This window comes from Lathyrus oleraceus, chromosome 6, assembly GCF_024323335.1.
Source record: "Lathyrus oleraceus cultivar Zhongwan6 chromosome 6, CAAS_Psat_ZW6_1.0, whole genome shotgun sequence".
Classification (NCBI taxonomy): domain Eukaryota; kingdom Viridiplantae; phylum Streptophyta; class Magnoliopsida; order Fabales; family Fabaceae; genus Lathyrus; species Lathyrus oleraceus.
Genome location: NC_066584.1, coordinates 239,234,847 through 239,254,773, shown reverse-complemented (window position 1 = coordinate 239,254,773; position 19,927 = coordinate 239,234,847). Strand labels below are relative to the sequence as shown.

The 19,927-nt window shown below is 34.6% G+C and overlaps 1 protein-coding gene across 4 annotated transcripts; it reads right to left on the bottom strand.

Annotated features, from left to right (window-relative positions):
* Positions 1-2,764: 2,764 nt before the first annotated feature.
* On the bottom strand, positions 2,765-7,671 carry LOC127092779 (uncharacterized). Of its 4 annotated transcripts, none has more exons than XM_051031674.1 (8): positions 7,515-7,671; positions 7,061-7,203; positions 5,382-5,733; positions 5,002-5,297; positions 4,774-4,911; positions 4,351-4,442; positions 3,388-3,453; positions 2,765-3,232 (listed from the first exon to the last, which is right to left on the bottom strand). In XM_051031674.1, exons 2-8 carry the CDS (start codon positions 7,191-7,193, stop codon positions 3,071-3,073), a joined length of 1,239 nt encoding a protein of 412 aa, XP_050887631.1. In that variant the 5' UTR covers positions 7,194-7,203; positions 7,515-7,671; the 3' UTR covers positions 2,765-3,070. The 4 variants fall into 4 exon arrangements, with proteins under 4 accessions (XP_050887631.1, XP_050887632.1, XP_050887629.1 ...); XM_051031675.1 differs by having other exon boundaries at positions 4,774-4,908; XM_051031672.1 differs by having other exon boundaries at positions 5,002-5,733.
* Between the last annotated feature and the right edge of the window lie 12,256 nt (positions 7,672-19,927).

The window sequence follows — 19,927 nt, the reverse complement described above, 5'->3', positions numbered from 1 at the left end:
CACATTGAAAGTTTAAGTCACTTTCATGCTCCTTATATATATAGTTGAACTTATTAACTCATTAAGAAACTAAAGAGAAGATGGTGTCTTTATGCCACTTGTCACCTTCACACTCCATCTCGCTAGGACTTCGACTCTGAGATTGAGAGCGTGGACATGGGCGTAGAGGCATTAGTGGTGGCTTGTATGTGACACTCATGACGCGTAAGACAACCACATGGCAGTGGTCGTTACTCCAATTCATTATTTTTTAATTTAAATAGTTGTAATACTTGATAAAGAGTTACAATACTTAGTGTAAAGAATTACAATACTTGATGAAATAGTGTATTTTATCAAGGAGCACAACTTTATGTTAAGATTTTCCATTATATACTTTGTTGTATGCTCTAGCTAAAGTGATTCTAAACATGTAGGGGTGTCAGGTCAAATTGTGAAGGTGACAAAATAAAACCTCAAAACAATGACAATCTGATAAGAAAATTTGTACTATTCAGTCAAAAGCTACATGTAGTAACTTCTCCAAAATCAAATACGTTCAAATTTAACGCCCCACCGAACATTCAAATAGAGTTCAAAGGTTTTTTTTTTGAATTATTAATCTCATCCTAATAGGTGGAAAAACACCTTATAAAAATCTAAAATTGACCATCATATTTCTAAAATGCATCTTCAAATGCATCTCATGGACACATAATTCATTCATTTTTTAACTATATCATAATTTTATGAATAAATTTATTTCGAAAGTCTTCGAAAATGTATTTCCAGAACCTATTGAAATGTCATTACTCCTTCAACCACCATCTTCAAACGGTAACAGCTTGAAAATGAGTCACTGGACAGTGTGATTCCACTGCTTTCATTTCTCTTTTTTCTCAAAGCAATCTTCAATTAAGTTATGTCCAAATATTTAAGCAAAATCAAATCCATCACAATACTTACCTACCATGTATTGTAAAAAAAAAGTTTAACCACACTCACCCCTTCACTTGTAAGAATCTGTCGACCAAAAAGAGACAGAAACCAGCGGCTAGCAAATGCTCCAAAATCATGTCAGCAAGCTTATCACTGCAAGGGAAAATCATCAACTTTGGCGCAAGTAATTACAAGAATAGTAAATTAAGCCACATTTACATAAGTGTGTGAATGAAATGGGCTAAGCAAACAAAACCCAATTATAATTGATTTTGAAAATGTATTTCAAAAACATTCTAGAAATGAAATGCACTTTCGGATTCTAGAAATATTTTTGATTATTTATGAAAGTGTGGTAGTAAATCTTAGAGTGCCTTGAATAATTCCTTCTCTTTTCTTTTGGAAGCCAAAAAAGGGAGGAACTATTCTCATTAGAGCTCTATTAAGAAAGGAGTATAGATTAAACTTTCAGCTTGTTAAAGCATTGACTACCTTTGAAAGAATGATGAAAGCCTATGAAGCAAACTAATAGGATTGTGTCAAAGATTAAACAAGAAATCGAAAATTTATTGAAACAAGATTCACTAGAACAAGTTATGCTAAATGGGTCTCTAATGTATACATGTGAATAAAAAGAGTGGCATAATGCTTGTATGCATAGACTTTTGTAACTTAAATGTTAGTGAAGTGTTCTTTAAGATAACAATACAACTATAAGGTTTGGAGGAACAGCTAGGAAAATAAATGGAGATTGAATCGGTGAAATTTACGCTTTAAGATTTAATTGATTCAACCGATTAAACCTACGGTCGAACCGTTTATTAAATAAACTAATAATATAAAATTAAATTTCATAAATATATCACACATATTCATATTTTCACAACTTAATAAAATAATTATTTCAAAAATTCATTACAAATTTAATATAATAATATCGATAATACATATAATAACATAACATAGTTCTACACTTCATTTCAATATTCATTTAAGAATAATTGGACCAAATTAAAGAATTACAATAAACTAAGTTAAATTAATTCAAATCAAAATTAAAATAATAGAATATAATAATTAAAATAATATTCAAAAAATTAAGAATATCTAAATCAAATAAGATAAAATACAAAAAATAAATAATATAATACAAAATAATTTATTTTAAAAAATGAATTTGAGTTGAATTACAACAAATAAATCTTAATTGACAACAAAAAATAATATTGAATTGGATATCGTGACTATGTTTGAAAGGAACGGCATAATGATGGAATATGGTTGAAAGGAAAACTATAATGGAATGACAAAACTAGAAATTTATGGTTATAAAAAAATACGGATTTTTTTGTAATTGAGAAGGTAGATTAAATTTTGATATTGACATATTAAAAAAAAATTAAAAAAATATCAATTTGATGCATTTTTTTGAACCAAACGGTTTTTAAAAACCGGCTCCGACTCTCTGATTCGAACGGTTTTGGACGGTTCAATCCGATTTTTCTGATTTTACTCCGATTTTGACCCACTAGCGGTTTTGAAAGGTTGACCCAACCAGATTCATCTCCGATTTCCGGTCCAACCGGTTGAACCGGACGGTTCAGTCCGGTTTTTAAAACATTGCTTGAAACAGACGCCTCCCCCGTTCTTTTCTTTCATCAATTATTGATATGGGGGTTTCAGATGCTTCAGACTACCCTAATTAACACTCTTATAGTCTCAGACAATTCTCAGTGGCCAGCTTAAATTTTTCAGATCAAAAATACAATTATGATTCCTTTGCTTTACTGCGCCATTTAACATATTATGTAATGCCATAATCACTAATCTTATGCTTATCCGCATATCAAGCAAGTATCAAATAACATTACTTCAAAACTTCTAATTTAAAGCTTATCACTGTCTATGTTTCCTCACACCTCTCCCAGCTCCATTATATATTCTAGCATCAAACCGTCACATTCAAATTATACGACTGTGATAAGCTCCTCAAAGTATGAGATCATACACATGATAAACTCCCAAACATGTAACAAACACATGATAAGTTTAAATGTTTAAAGACCTAATCCAGTGAATAACACTAGTGAATATTTGGTATACTCAAAATAACTGCCAAGGTCAAAAGATGCAAAATTCCGCTTGTGGACGTTTAAAGACCTAATCCAACTGTACGGCCATCTCTTCGCCGGAGACCCGCAGTGTACTGTTTCTCAAGATCCAGCTGGAGTTCCTTCTGCTTCTCAGCACGGAGTTCGTCGTTGACATTTTGATTGTCGGAGCTCTGCTCCACTTTGGCTTCTCCTTTCACACCCTACAATTTGCCATAGGCACGAGTACAACCTCAGACTCAAAATGTGTTAGTAGGTGAAGAAACACTAACAGATTATGTCAGTCATTCAGGAACAACGAAACAATCTCATGTTATTGTTGGGTCAGAATATAGCAATCGACTCAATCAAAACTTACCATGAGTTTGTTGAACTTTTCCTGTCGCTCGCGATCAAACATTGCCATATCCCAGCGGTGGCCAGACTGCGTCATTTGGAAAATGCATTACAGAGCAGCAAGCGCATGGTAGCAGGTTGTAGGAAAAGCAAAACAAATGTTCACATATATGATTACCCATGGCAAAAAGCAAAATAAATGTTTACATATATGATTACTCATGGCAAGAAGCAAGAAAAATGGCACGATAATAAATCCAGAAACCTGGGGCAGAGGTTATCCAGAACTTGAGGTTATCCAGAACTGTAGGCCTAGGCACTTACTATTTACCCCTCTCCTTATTCTATTACCACATGCAACTTCGACAGAATGTGTATCATATTTGTACAAAGGAAATAGATAAGTCGGTTAACTAATCAAGTCAATGTAGTCGGGCAACTGCAGATCAGACGGTAAGTTTCTGATCAAGCACGAAAGACCCCAACGAGATTCCTAGAGTGGGATCTATCTCCTTTAAAGTGTGCCATTCACTTTATAGAAGATAAAGTTATCTCAATCTTTAACACATATCAACAGCTGATATAACGTGCGTGTCTTACTATACCCTATAAAGTGAGTACTCCAAATTCACTAGAGTGTGAGTTTTATGACAGGGGACAAAGTTTAAAAGGTTGGATGCCTTCATGACTTGCCGAGCTGAGGAAGTTCTGTTGATGTTAAACAAAAAACAAAACAACCTTTTTGTCGCCTTAAAAAATGCAAGTTGTGAAGAGGTTGTAATGACAAGCATCTCCAAAATTTAGAAGAGGCCATATTGCTACAATACAGCTGTCAACGAAGAATCCAATATAAATGGGGAGAAAAGGGACACTATATAACCTGACTCAGTAACTCATTGAGCATGAAGTCACCTAATGTTATATAAAAGAGTTCAGTAAGAACTTGGACAATAAAGGGGAAAATGAAACAAATTATCAAAGATACCTCTTCAGTGGGTGTACTCTTCTTGCTGCCCCACAACAGTTTCTTCTTTTGGTCCGTAGTCAAGCAATTAGGCCCTACTAAGTTCTTGTTAACTGTTATGCATCAAAATTTCCAAATAAATAAAACACATATGAGATCTACAAGTCTACAAGTATTAGAATCAAAAGTTAAAGAATCGGTAATACAAGTTAGTAGAAAAATTCATTTCTGTTGAAAATAAAAGAAATGAGTAGCAGACATGTGTCTCTTAAATTGAAAGTAATAGACATGCCCGTGGTATACACCCAATCCACAATGACCCACATTTTGCAAATGGTTAAAAGTTGTAATCGTGAACCTTCAAACAATCAGAATCCGACCAATGACAAACAAAACATAAGCCTGCATCCCAATAAAAGGCTTTTCAGAAAATGCAGTGTATACCTAATTCAGCAGCTCTCATGGCTGCCACTTTTGCAGCATCTAGATCATTGCCACTATCAAAACCACTGGTCTTAGCAGCCCCTACATATGGCTTGCTCTCATGAGAAAGCTTTGACCTTGAAGTCTTCCTTTCATCTGCTTTAGCACCAAAACAACTTAATACAATAATAAATTTGAGAGGAACAATTGTGTCCGGCTTAACTTCAAAAAAAAATACAAAGACAATACCATCTTTTCCAGAATTGTCATCCTCAGCACCAAACAACTTCGGTTTCTTTCCAAAAGATTCTTTATCTTCAATACCAAACACCCCACCTACCTTTCTAGAGTTTTGGTTCTTGTTCTTACTAATCTCAATGTCATCATTTTGGCTCCTAGATTCTGAATAGGAAACAGCACGGTCACTTTTGTGTTCTCCGGAACTTCTTTGAGAATCCTTTCTTTCATCTCGACCATCCCCGTCCCTCGTACGCCTCTCCTTCTCCACCTCATCATATTCCGCACACCTCTTGCCAGATCCAGACCTGTCAAATGGAGAACACAAATCTTTATATTTCTGATGCTGCAAAAACGTTTCCATATCTTTCTCCTCGTTTCTATAATCAGACCTTTCATATTTTTCACGTGAATACTTATCCATACTACGCCCATAGTCTTTTGATCTGCTATCACTCTCTTCTCTGATATGATCTCCCCTTGACTCACGTGCATAACGAGATGATAACGTCTCATGTTTTCTATCCTCGTCTGCATACTTGTCATGTCTTGAGTTACCATAGGAGCTCCGGAATGACTGTCTGTCAGAATGTCTAAGAGAATCACTGCTTCTTCCATACTGATTTCTGCCGTATTTTCGGTCTTGTTCCCTTCCGTCAAGCTTCCTTGAATGATGGTGAGAGACTCTCATAGAATCTTCCCTTGATGGATATGGACTTGAGCTGTGTTCTCTCCTGGGACTACCTGCATATAATGAAGAGTATAGATCTCTTCATCCAATCCCTACTCCATATATAGAATAGCTCAGATAAAATTTGTTCAAGCGACGATATACAAATTCCTGAACAAAGTAATTATTGGCAGATTGCAACACAAGGCTACTGATAATAGCACATGCCCAGAAGGCAATTGCTTAACAAACAATAAGCAATGGTATAAAATGTAATGAATGACACTTGACCTATAAAAGCAAATAAACCAATTAACTTTTTATGAACAGTGAACTAATTAACTTTAACTGAGCTTAGAGAATGAAAACAGCCTTTTTCTCAGTAAGTGGGGTTGACATCAAGGATTAGACAATGCCATAATATCCTGGCATGAATAATATCTCTCCAGGCACAAACATCACATATGATTACATGGGTGCAATTCCTAAATAGATATGCTTATTAGTAGTTATTACCATACATTAAAAGGATAGCATCAAATTTTGGAACACAGACCGCACGCACCATAACAAAAGAAAGTGGTGACAAGCTTAATCAAAGTTTGTGAAAACATTTTTGTTTTCATTTCCTGATTTCACTTATAATTACATTTTGCAATAAACCTGGCTTTATTCTCTTTCCTGACTTTACTATTTTTTATGTAAATTATCAGTTAATTCTTAGTGCTTATGTAACTTCTTTGGCCTCTTAAAAAGTTCCATAAAGCTTGTGCCTTTTTCTTGAATAGCTTTTGAGAGTAACTTGTTACCCTTTTCTCAATATCATCTTAATATCCCAAGCTTTGACAAAGACTTTTTCTTCATCCTCAACGCACTTCAATTTGTTCAATCTTATCTTTCTATTGCTTTTTAGCAAGCCTAAAGATACATCCTTATCATCTTTAATTCCTAAAGAATAACATAATCTTCAGCTCTCTCTTTGCTCACAGCCTTGAACCTTTTTAGATTGTTCCACTACCTTATACAAAGCTATACATCCATCATATGACACAGTGCAAGCACACACAAAATAAATAAATACAAGTTTTCTCACAAAAGCATAAGGGGCTGATATCAAAATATGAATATGGGGGCATCTTCAGAAAATACATACTCTTCGACTTCTTAAGAACTCCATTGAGTGAGTATAAACAACAGGCATGAAACACCAATACCCATCCACTGTTCAGCATAAGAAGTATCATGCATGAACAATATGATGCAGTTCATATTATCAATCAATAATACGAAACAATATACAAGAACCTAAACGTTACACAAGAACCTAAACATTATAGTCATTCGTCACAATCATTGTAGCTCCATAAAAATAAGAAGTCCAAGAGTTTAAAACATTCAAACCATCAGGTGATGATGACCCATCAATAGGTGATCGGCGCCGATAATTCCTATTAGCTGCCTCCCCAGAAGGCTTGCGAAATACATTTTTGGTGTCAGAATCGCCACACGGCGGAGACTGTGAGTTTGAATCCATCCTACAAAGCCTGTAAACACTCAGTAAAAATCATGCAAAAAAATTCTCAGTAAATTATTGAATCAACACGAGGCAGAAGACTAAATTTTCAAATCCTAGCTACAGTGCCTGAATAAATTCATTTTAAGTTTCAAAGACATTCAGTAACCAAGAAAATCATCTTCCTGTATAAAAACCATCCAAAAATTTAATAAATTTTCAAACAAATATGGAAGATGAGAAGATAAAAAGCAAAAACATTCAAGCTTGATAGAAGAAAAGGAAACAAAATATACGAATGGATACAAAAACTGAAAATGGGGAACAAGAGAGGGAACTTACGAGTGAGAAATTTGGGATTTTCAGAGTGTGGATGATTGATTCATAGGGTAATTGTGAGGAGGAGGAGGAGGAGAAATGAAACCCTCGATTGATTCTTCCCTCTTCTGTCGTCGTTTGAACAAAGACGTAAGGCTTTACCCGCATACTGTCGTTTACATTACTTTGTTTTAATATAAATAATAAACTATTTTTTAAAAAAAAGGTAAAATATAATTTATACAACTCTCCCACAATTACTAATTACTTACTTTTTTATCATGAATAATTTTTTTAAAAAAATCATAAATTGTTGTTTGTTTTGTAGTGACTATAATCTTTTTCCTATTTATAGTACATAATAATTAAAGTATTAATAATAAATTATTATTTTCAAAAAATAATAATATTTTTTTTATTTTTTTTTATTTTTAACTTTTTTATATAGATAAAGTAATGTCCTCCGTCAACGAGAATAGCTCCACATTCCCCTACGCGATAAAATAAATTTATCTTATTATCCCTAATTACTTATTTTATGCTAAAAGTAATAGGAAATAATGTATTTTAACTCTTTTCAGTTTAGGTGGTACGTTGTAGAAACGAACTACAACAAATGTCTCAAATACGTTATAACGGTCTATCGAAATCTTATAAATCACCTTGGACCAGACGATGTATTACAACTAAATAACTTATCATCTCGTTAATTTATTTTTAATATTATCAACTTACAAATCTTTTAATAATGTAGTTTTCCTCTATAGTTTATCTAGAGGACGACCATGAGATTAACCTCGAGGATGTTGAAGTTTGGACTGCAAAAACAACAACCATTAGGTTCACTACTGTGGAGATGCACTAGAGTGATCATGTCAAACTGCAGTTTGGCATGCAACAACAAATTTCGGACCGCCAACATGTTTGGGACAATAGCATCAACTAAGAGTTAATGCTCAATGAAATTATTCTGATTGGAGAGAGGTCGCTAGGGAGGTGTGTCATCAATGAAAGCACTAACATCAACAAACCATAAACGAACTTATTATGCAGGATGTTAGATTAACTCAAAATTATATGAATTGGTATAGATCGGTTACAACGACACAGTTTGTGTCTGGTCCGAGGTATTTAATCGACCCACGCCTATGAGTTTCATCATCATACGCCTAACAACCAACCCCCGCCCAACAACTAACCCTACAACATTACCAAACCCAACAACATTGTCAACCCACCCGAACCCAACAACCAACCCCACAACATTACCATATCAGATACACCTAACAACTAACTAAACATGATTTTGAATCCATATACACATAACCCCGCAACCAATTCATGTCGTACACCCAAACACAAAACCAAGAGTATGACCCATATCACCAACAACCATATGTTATCACCACATCTTACTGTAGCCTTGATGAGGCATGTGATTCCACCTTATCCTACTATAGCACTCAACCAATGTACACCTAAACATCACACCAACAAAGCACTCAAACATCACATCGACAAAGCACTCAACCAATGCATGCCTTTTTAAACACCACAAGAACCATTACTTTGTTTCTAAAATGATTCAATGTCTTAATTCAACCAACCATCCCGCCAACACGTACCCCAACCAACACGACTTGACTACGACAACATGGGCATCAAACTCGATTACGGTTAGGAAGATTTGATCGAAACTTTGTTAGATAAAACTAATATCCAGGACACTCTCACCAACCATCTTTGGCTCGGGTGAATACTAGGAGACCCCAAACACCCCAGAGAAATCGTGGGAGACCTCGAAGGCAGGTGAATGCGATGGGGTGTGGAACTGGTGGGCGTTACGATAGAGCGTGTCATTGAATTTTCCTCTAGTCGTTGTGTAATTCTATTTGATGGAATAATATTATAATTTAATTTTTTATTAAACATTTTATTATTATTATATTTTTGTTAAAATAATTATAAATAAATAAAACTACGTAAGAACCACAGGCCACGCATGCTCCTAAAGTTACATTCATGTGTCACTGTCATTAGCATCACACATGAGCATGCGCCATAAGCATTGATGCCTAAGGCAAAAAAAATAAGTGCATGCACCACAAGCAATGGCACATCCTCTAGGAGACAAAAACAAATTTGTTTGAAAAGTGGTTAGTTTGGTATATGTTTTGAAAATGTGGTTATTTGAGGTTTTTTTTTTAAATAGTTGTTATTTAAAAAAAAATCAATTAAATTAGTTTATAAAATGAAACCGGTTCTGAATCAACTTTAAAATAAATTAGAATTATTTAAATTAAATGGTTCAGTTTATTAACTATTTAAGTGGTTCAGTTTATGCATGATGCAATTTAATTTAGTTTAGTAATATAGTTTGCTTAACTATATTTTTGCACATCCCTAATTTGATTTCACATGTGAAAATATACTTTATTTTTGTCTAACTTTCTTTAAAAAAATTAATGATTAAATCATATATAATTAAATAAGGATGAAATTCTGCAATAAGATACACAAAAAACAACTACATACAATTACCAAAACACAAGAAAAAAACATAACAATGAAAATAAGAAAGCTATATAACCCCTCACGCTGCAAGATGACATGTAACACCCGAGACCAAAAAGGGCGGAGAGTGGTCGCCGAATTCATCTTGAGGTTGTGCGGGAATGAGACTACATGATTGAAGGAAAGCTTATAAAGATTGATTGGTACTACCTATACCAACAAGATGCATCTTCTTTTTGGTAGCCTGAAAAATAAGAACTTCTTAGTTAAAAGAGATTTCACTTGGAGTAGTATTTGGATGGGTGACTTTCTGGGAAATTTTCCGGAAAGCATATAAATGAGCATAAAGGATGCTAAAAAGACATGTGTTGGTTTGTGGGGTCAGTCGATAATCTTGAAAGCAGTCTGGAGCGTTACAAATGGTATCATAGCCAGTTATCTCCCAGTACGATATGGTTCGGGGACGAACCAAAAGGAAGTTGGTGGTCATGTAACAACCAAGGCCGAAGAGGATGGAGAGTGGTCGTCGAATTCACATTGGAATGAGAGGGATCATGAGGTCGTGCAAGGATGATACGACGTGGTTGAATAAAGGCTTATAAGGATTTATTGATACTACATATACCAACAAGATATATTTTCTTTTCGGTGGCCTAACAAATAAGAACTTCATAATTAATGAGGTTTGACTTAGAGTAGTATTTGGATGGGTGACCTTCTGGGAAGTTTCTCAAAAAGTGTGTGAGTGAGGATAAAACATTCTGAAAAGACTCGTGTTGGTTTTTGGGATCAGTCGATAATCCTGAAAGTAGTCTAAGGTGTTACACAACATCCTACAATGATTGAGGTAGAGCTCAGTCAAACACCAAATCCACTCACATCATACAGAATCTAAAAGATGCAATAACGAACCATTCAGCATCAATGAGTTAGACCATGATTCTGGATCCGATATTAGTTCAGACACATATTATTGAGAAACAAGGTCATATAGTTCAAAGAGAAATTATTGAGAAACAAGGTACATGCCAAAAAATGTACTTTTTTCCTTCATCTCTTTCACATTTGTTGATAAACCGTTAAAAAAATTATCATTCCGAACAAACCAAATACCTAGTTAGTTTAGCTTAACTTTCTCGGTTCACTTCTTATTTTTAAGCTTAAATCCATTTTTGATATTATGTTTTAATTTTGTTAGTCTTTTAGTCCGCCTTTAAAAAAACCAACTTTTTAAGTCCCTTTATTCAAACTTTTTTTTTATTTTCTTGGCTTTCCTTCAAATTTGTCTTGTTGGCATTTCATTTTATGACGTGGATTTATATGACATTGTATATGTTTCATCACACCATAAAATATCTGTCATGCTACATTTTTAAAATAAAAAAAATTAACTAAATAATATTATTTAATAATTAATAATTAATAAATTAAATAATATTTATTGAATTATTATTGCTGTCACGTGTCAAAGAATGAATGGTTAATTAACAAAAAAATACACTTGGCGGGATTTAAATTGATGCCCTCTTCACGAAAAGGTCACGCCTTAACCATCTATGTCGTTGCATTATTTGTTAAATACTTGCACCTAATTTTATATATATTCAGCCTTTGATAAATATTTATGATTGCACATTAAAACTAATATCTGAATTAAGAGTATCTTTGGCTTTACCACCTTTCTTTGTACTTGATTTCCCTTTGTAAAATCATTTTAACCATGGTTGTCTCAGCAATTACTTTCACCTCACATGACAACAACAATAACTTTTGTGATAATTCTTTATCTTCATACTTGAACAATAAGAAAGAGACTTTTGTTGATTCAAGTCATCCCTCTATCAGCAACAGAAATGAACCCCTTCAACTTTGAATTAAGAAAGAAAAAGTTTGAGAAATTAGAGTTTTTTAAGTTGAAAAGTATTTCAATGGAGTTGAAGTAGAGACCCTGACTCCAAGAGTTAATACCATAGATGTTAATAAATTCAATTACATGAAAATCCAACAACAAACATGTCAACATAATAGAAAGCACAAAGTTCAATATGGAACACTAAGTGTGAGCTTAAAACCAAGTTTGAATAGCTAAAATGCATTTTTACAAACTGCTTTAAAAAGTTATTCAAATGATAGGAAAAAACAAGTTTATGAAAAAGCCTTTTGGCCAGTCGAATCGATTGGATCGGATAAGCTATCGAACCAATGAGAACCAACCAAAACTAGTAAACACCAACGAATCGACGGTTTTGAAAAATCAACTAGATAAATGTTTGTTTCTTTCTAGACAAAACGATATTGTTTTGATAATTTTTTAAAAACAAATAAAATTAACATATAAGTAGACTTTATTCAAAACTTATTTAACAAATCCCCCTCCTTGTAATGAAATTTATTAGACACCGCAATTATTTTGTTATTTGTATATGTTGCAATTAGACTTTATTCAAAATTTATTTGAATTTAGATTTTGTACTATTTTATTGTGTGTCATGACTATGTTTAGAATTTGAATTTGAAGAATAAATTTGTAAAATTATGATATTTTGAAATTTTGAAAACATGTAGGTGTCGTGATTCTTTTAAGAGACCGAGTCATCTGGTTCGATTGGTTTAATAACTATATAATTTTGTTATAGAGAATGGTTTATTCAACTGAGTCATCGTGTTTAATTCAGTTTAGTCGGTAACTCAGTGGTTCGATAGATGACTCTATGATTTGACCAATGAACTAGTGATCTAGTTGTCCCACAATTACTATGTATACTTTTTATCATAAATATTTTTAAAATTTTACTCATAAATTGTTGTTTGTGATACAATGGCAATAAAATATTTTTTCTATTTATAGTACATGATAATCAAACTATAAATAATAAATTATTATTTTCAAAAAAAACAATAACTTGTTTTTATATTTTTTTATATATTTTATATTCTAATTTGATTAATTGAATTGTGGTGTCATTTGAGTTCACGCATGAAAATATATTTTATTTTTGTTTAACTTTCTTTAAAATAATATATATATATATATATATATATATATATATATATATATATATATATATATATATATATATATATATATATATATATATATATATATATATATATATATATATATATAATCAATTAAAGAAGGATGAAAGCCTGTAACAGGAAACATAAAAATTTAGAAGAAATAAGAAGTGTTGGCCAAAAAACAATAAACAACAAAAACAATTGAAATCAAACAAAGAAGAAATTAAGGAACAATTATAGACAACTACCAAAACACTGGAAAAAAAACATAACAGGAAAAATAAGAAAGCCCCATAACCCCTCACGTAGCAAGACAACACCTCATAGTGACTAAGCTAAAGCTCAGACACCAAATCCACTCACATAAGATTGAATCTAAAGGATGCAACAACGAACCACCAAACACTAGGGAGTCAGACCATAATTCTTGGTCCGCTATTGGTTCACACACAAAATAGGATTCTGAAGCCAATCAGAAAAGGAGATTAACTCCAAAGGGAAATTAGTAAGAAACAAATTCCATGCAAAAAATACTCTTTTCATCCACCTTTTACACATTTGTTAACAAACTATTAAAAAACTTATCATTACGAACAAACCAGATTACTCTGTTTAATTTTCTTTAATATACTATGCTTCATGTTCACTTCTTCTTTCTATTTATCCTTATAGGCTTAAAGGCATGTTTCCTCCCTATGAGGTGATCAAAATGTTGGATCCATAAATGGATTTGTGTCGCCCTATGAGGCAATCATAGTATTGGATCCATAAATAGGATTTGTGCCATCCTATGAGGAAATCGAAGTTCTGGATCCCTAAGTGGGATCCTTGTCGCCCTATGAGGTAATCAAAGTGTTGGACCCCTAAGTCAAATCATTGTCGCTCTAAGAAACAATCCAAATGTTAAGTTTCCCTATGTGGGATCCTTGTCACCATTAGAATCAATCAAATCGATGAACTATTGTATGTGATCCTTATTATTCCCCTTGGAAGGAAGCGATATGCATGAGTTATACTTTGTAAGAGTGTGATATTAACAAATGTCCCCAATCAAATACCAGAAAAAACAATAATGTAGGAATGGTTATGGAAGAAAATAAAAGTAAAGGTGATTGATATGAAAAGACACCCAAATTCGGTGCCACAATCTTGACGATTACAAAAAAGTCGCTGAAGTGGCAAAGAAACATAACAAAAGTACACTGAAGGCCAAAAAACATTACAAAGAAAACCCAAGCAATCAACTCCCCTCTTGAATGGTCCCCCTCTGACGGTGTCCTCCTGCTGGGGGGCCCATATTCAATTCCTTCAAACACCTCACCATCGTCTTGAGTATCCTTGGTGGGAGTAGAATCTTTAGGCACTAGAAATATTGTCGCCTCTTTATTCACTAGTTGGTCGTCGCATACAACTTTAAGGAAGTCCATTTTGCTCAGATCCAACTAGGGATAGAGGAAGAAATCTACTCTTTGGCCGGTTCAAAGTAGACATCATAAGTTGACACCACTTCATTAGTAAGCTCTGACACCTCCCCCTCCAACTCCTTTTGGAAAATGAGGGCAGTGTCCAGGGACTCCCACAAGTATTTCTCCTTAGTGGTGATCTTTGTAGCTTTGGCCTTCATATCCACAAGCTTGTTTTCCTAGGTCGCCTTGTCTTTTACAATGCCTTCAACAAACTTTAGCTTTCATTATAACCACCCACATACTTATGGGATTTCTCCTTCATCTTCTTCTACATCTGATTTTGCCTCTCCCAGTGAACATCCTTCAACATCAGCGTCTTAGGCAAAAGTTTGTTCTTCATGCTTATGTTTGCATAAGTCGATTTAAACTAGAGAGCTTCATAGTCATTGGGGAACTCCTCAGAGAAAGGGAGATGAGAGTCCATAAATCGGAAATTATCGAAACCAACGTCACTTCACAGAGTAGAAGGAGGTGGGGGAGCCTCGCCTTTAGACGACTTCTGAACACTCAATCCTCCTACAGCAGGTGAGGTGTTACCAGTAGCTTGTGAAGAACCATATTCCATCCTTTGGGCCTTCACATTGAGCAAGTCAGGAGCTAGATCATCATTTTTCCTCTTTCGTCCCTTGTTGGTAAAGACTTCTAGGTGACTTTGGGGCCCATCATTCACCTCACGAGCATCATGAATTCACTTTCATCTTCTTCTCCTCTCCTCATTAGTAATCATCGTCATCTGATATGAAAAACATTGAACAGGGGCCACATATACTTTCTAAAAATACCCACAAAATAAAGTAGGGTACCCAAAGCATACTTAGGTAGATGATGAGATAATCGCCACCCTTCAACCACAATTTGATTACTCTGTGTGTGTGTCCGTAACTTAAACATTCTCCAAAAGGTAAATAATCCTTGCCTCCGTGAGGGTAAGGTATTTCTTTTCATATCTCGTGATCTCCACGGGATCACTTATTCATTCTAAGGTAAAGATAGGGGTAGCATCCCCTAGCACTCGAAGAGAACCCCCTTACCGCTCATACAGGCAAACCTGTCCCTCTAGTTCTTATAGAGGTTGGAGTGAGACACAAAAAGGGCATTCCTTAGTAGACCGTCAAAGGACACCCGACTACCCTTCGTATGTCTAGTAGTGTAAAAGAAGAAAATAAAAAACCAATAGTTGGAGTAATCTCAAGGTCTCATAGACCATTTCAAAAACCCTAACGAAACCCTAATTATTACATAACAACTGGGAGGGCGTGACGTTCAGAACCCTTTGAACCTCCATGGAAAAGGGGGAAAGGGGAAAATAACCCCCATATACTTGATGAAATGGAGGTCGAAATAAAATTAGGGATGATCATAGGAGACGTATGGAAAGGGAAAATGACTCACCCTTCAACTAGGAGGTTTATTCAAATAAAATGAGAGACTCACCTCCCATTAGAAGAAGTCTCCCTCAATTGAGGGACTTTCCCCAAGTTAAGAGACTTTCCTCCCATTAATTGGATTCACCTTCAAATGAAGGACTTGCCCTAAGTTAAGGGACTCGCCTCCCATTAAAATTAGTTTCTTTCAACTGAGGATTTGTCCAAAGCTGATGGATTCGCCTCCCATTAAAAGAAGACGCCTTCAACCAAGGGACTAGCACCAAGCTGATGGACTCACCTCTCAAATAAGAGAGGCCTTAAAAACACTTTATCCTTTAAAATTCCTTGTGTTTGAGGGACTATGTTATGTTATATTTATGAGAGTCTCAATCAGGGGTGACTTCAAGGTTCCCTCCTAACATGACGTCGCTTGGGAGACATGCTCATAGAATGTGGAGGCTCGTCCCTTGGGGCGAGTGATATGTATAGTATATTTATTTCCTACAAGTTACGTGGGAATGAGTTATACCTCGGCTCCTTGGAATATAAGTAGTAAATAATCTCCCTTAGTCATGGAGGAACGTTGATTATTTCCAAGGATTTCCTAAACCCTAGGCCCAAAAGGCCCATATGTATACTTCTCTCCTAACAGGATATAGATATATCATAACTTATGCATATCACCCAAGCACAACACTTTACACAAAGTCTCTCACCTCACGTGAGCAAGCTCTCTCAAACCACCATAAAACTATCGTACAAAGGTTTACCTCTGCCATGGGTAAGCCCTAACCACCCTAGATTGTTATAAACATATTAAGGCCTTTGAGTGTCCCTGCCATTATAGAGGTAACATGCACACATATACTTTTTGACTAGTACATTACCTATTTATATCATTCCTTCTGACTGTTTGGGCGTGCGAAAACCTCATAAGTTATTGAAGATTTAGCCCAAAAACTATGAGAACCAAATCTTAACAAAATATGTCATTTAAGCGATTAGATTTATGCCGTAATTGATTAGATCATGATGATTTTGAAGATCTCGTTTATTTATCATTAATGCTCTAATTTGATTTACTTAGAGGTGAAGATTAAATCTAAGTTTGTCTGAAATTTGAAATGCGTAGGCTATCTAATCAATTAGTTCCTTGTTTTTTCAGCCTCCTTGGTACTTTTAGGCCTTTGATTGAATTTTGTCTTTGACACAACTACTTTTTGTACTCATTTTCATTCTGTTTGCACACCTTTTTTCAAAAGTGCTAAAAGCTCATATATTCTATTATTAGTAATAATTTTAAAAATGATGAACAAATAATAAAAGACTTACTTATAGGGTTAATAAGAGTTTTCTGACTATTCAACCTCTACAAAGTGTATTACCTTAAATATCAAGTAATCTGGATAAAACCTCCCCTTTTTGAGGGAACGACAAAATAATTTTGTACATCCTTCTCTATGAATCGTTTGATACGAGATTTGGTTAAACACAAGAGATAGATAGATCCACTACAGACTTATCATGACCATTGGTATACACCATCAATGACCATTTTTGGATCACAAGAATTAACACAATCAAACATTTCCACATGTTACATGTATACTCAAATGAATACTTCTTGCTTTGCACAACTTTATTTAATATGTGATACATAGTCATTAAAGATGCAAATCATCCTTGTAAGATGCACTAAGTTTTCACCTTTGATACCCAAATTTTCACGGGTCTTAGTGTGTTAGTAGCTATGAGGGTTATAAGTTGACTACCTTTAGAGCATATCAATATGTCAAACCAAAATGGCACTAGGCGGAAAAATCTATTACAGTAAGAGCATTTGTTAACATGAAGATTCACTTTCTTCCTATTAAACTTTTTATTATATGATCTATTATATTTAAACCCTAATCCACTTTTATTTAAGGAGTGTCTTTTATTTGATGAATAAATTCAAATTTTTCTTCCCCCTTAGTAAATTTACTTAGGGTTTCATGCAAATATTTCACTTCTTTTTTCATTGAGACGTAAGTCTCACAAATATTAGCCAAGAGTTGGTCATTTTTGAAGGAGAATAGCGATCCAAAACGCAGCGGAATTTAAAATTTCTCCTTTAGTGATCCTTACGAATGGGCATGATCAGTGATAGAATCGTTACCTCTTGTGGCAATTGAAACCTTTGATGTAGATATAAGGAGTGATCATGAATGTTGAATGGTGACAACGCCTCTACTCAGTCCATACAAACGGATTCCTTCAATCTCAGTGCTAGCTGCTATGAATGAAGGCTTTGAGTGAGTGTGTGTGTGTGTGTGTGTGTGTGTGTGTGTGAGAGAGAGAGAGAGAGAGAGAGAGATAAGTGAAATTTCATATGAACAAATATTGTTGCACAAGGGTTCTATTTATAGAACCACTTGAGTGGGTTGCAAGCTAAAAAACCCACTTAAGTGTATGTGGCCCATATCTTATGATATGCCAAAATCACTTAAGAGTGTGGTACCTTACCATATTTCGTATTCTACTTAAGTACACCGTACTTTACGATGTTCTATAATTCACTTAAGTGCACCGTACCTTACGGTGTTCCTTATTTACTCTATCTCTCATCAATCCGTCCTTTTGTGTGTGATCCTATAGGTTTTCTCGATATTAGCAATTATATTAAATCACATATTTAATATAATAAATAGTGAGCAGTATCTAGCAATACATCACTGCTACCCAAGACACGAAAATGTCATGTGATCTAACAAATCCTCTTGTGATAATACTTATGTGTATAATTACCCTTTTGCCCATATGTCTATATTGAACACAAGGCATAGACCGTGTCATCCTTGTCCAGTTCAATATTGGGCTCGTAGGCATTTATCCTATTATGCAGGATGGGCAAATTCCATCTAGGTTACTCATGTCCCTCAACATGCTTCATGGAGTACCCATCAACTGTCTTTATGGTCATCCAGTTACGGATAATGTTTGATCAGCAATAAAGCACTTGACTCTACATCTAGGGTCCATAGTGGTTTCAGGTCGAAGGGTGGTATACACAACTATCACCATGAGAATAACTTATGACACTCTGCATAACATTCTATATGGTATTCTCATAGAGGGTTAATCCAGTATAAATATTACTCCTAATATTCATACCTATGTTTAAGACTTGATAACTCCTTATCCATGATCCATGAGATGTGATCATCAGTCTATATACATAATAGTATTAATGCTTTAATGTTATCCCACTTCACAACAAAGTTTGACTACAAATACTTTAAGAAGAATGTCCTTATGTTTAATGGGATCTCATGATTAAGTCACATTTGATACATTAAATGGACTATCTGTTCTAGGGACTTTATTAAACAAACATAATAAAGAAAAAACCTTTTATTATTAATAAATAATTCGATACAAGTACCAAAATTATTGGCCTCTAGGGCTTACACCAACAATCTCCCACTAGCACTAGGGCCAACCAGACATACCCCTAATGCCCATAGATCTAGTATGGCTCTCATGCTTCTGTTGTGCAAGAGGCTTTGTCAGTGGGTCAACAATATTGTCAAGTGTAGGTACACTGCATATTTTCACATCTCCTCTATCTATTATCTCTCGAATGAGGTGATAACATCTAAGTATGTGTTTGGATCGTTGGTAAGATCTAGGCTCCTTAGCTTGTGTGATAGCACCATTGTTATCACAATAGAGACCAATGGAATCCACAATAATAGGCACTATGTCAAGTTCACTAATGAACTTTTTGATCTAAACAACTTCCTTTGCTGCACTTGAGGCAGCAATATACTCGGCCTCGATTGTAGAATCAACAATGGTATCTTGCTTTCAACTTTTCCAGCTCACACGCCACCGTTTAAGCAAAACACATAACCAGATTGCGATCTAAAGTCATCCTTATCTGTTTGGAAGCTAGCATTGGTGTATCCAATTACAACAAGCTCTTCCTGACCCCCATATATCAAGAATGAGTCCTTAGTCCTTCTCAAATACCTAAGGATATTCTTGACAAGTACCCAATGAGCATCAACGGGATCAGATTGGTACA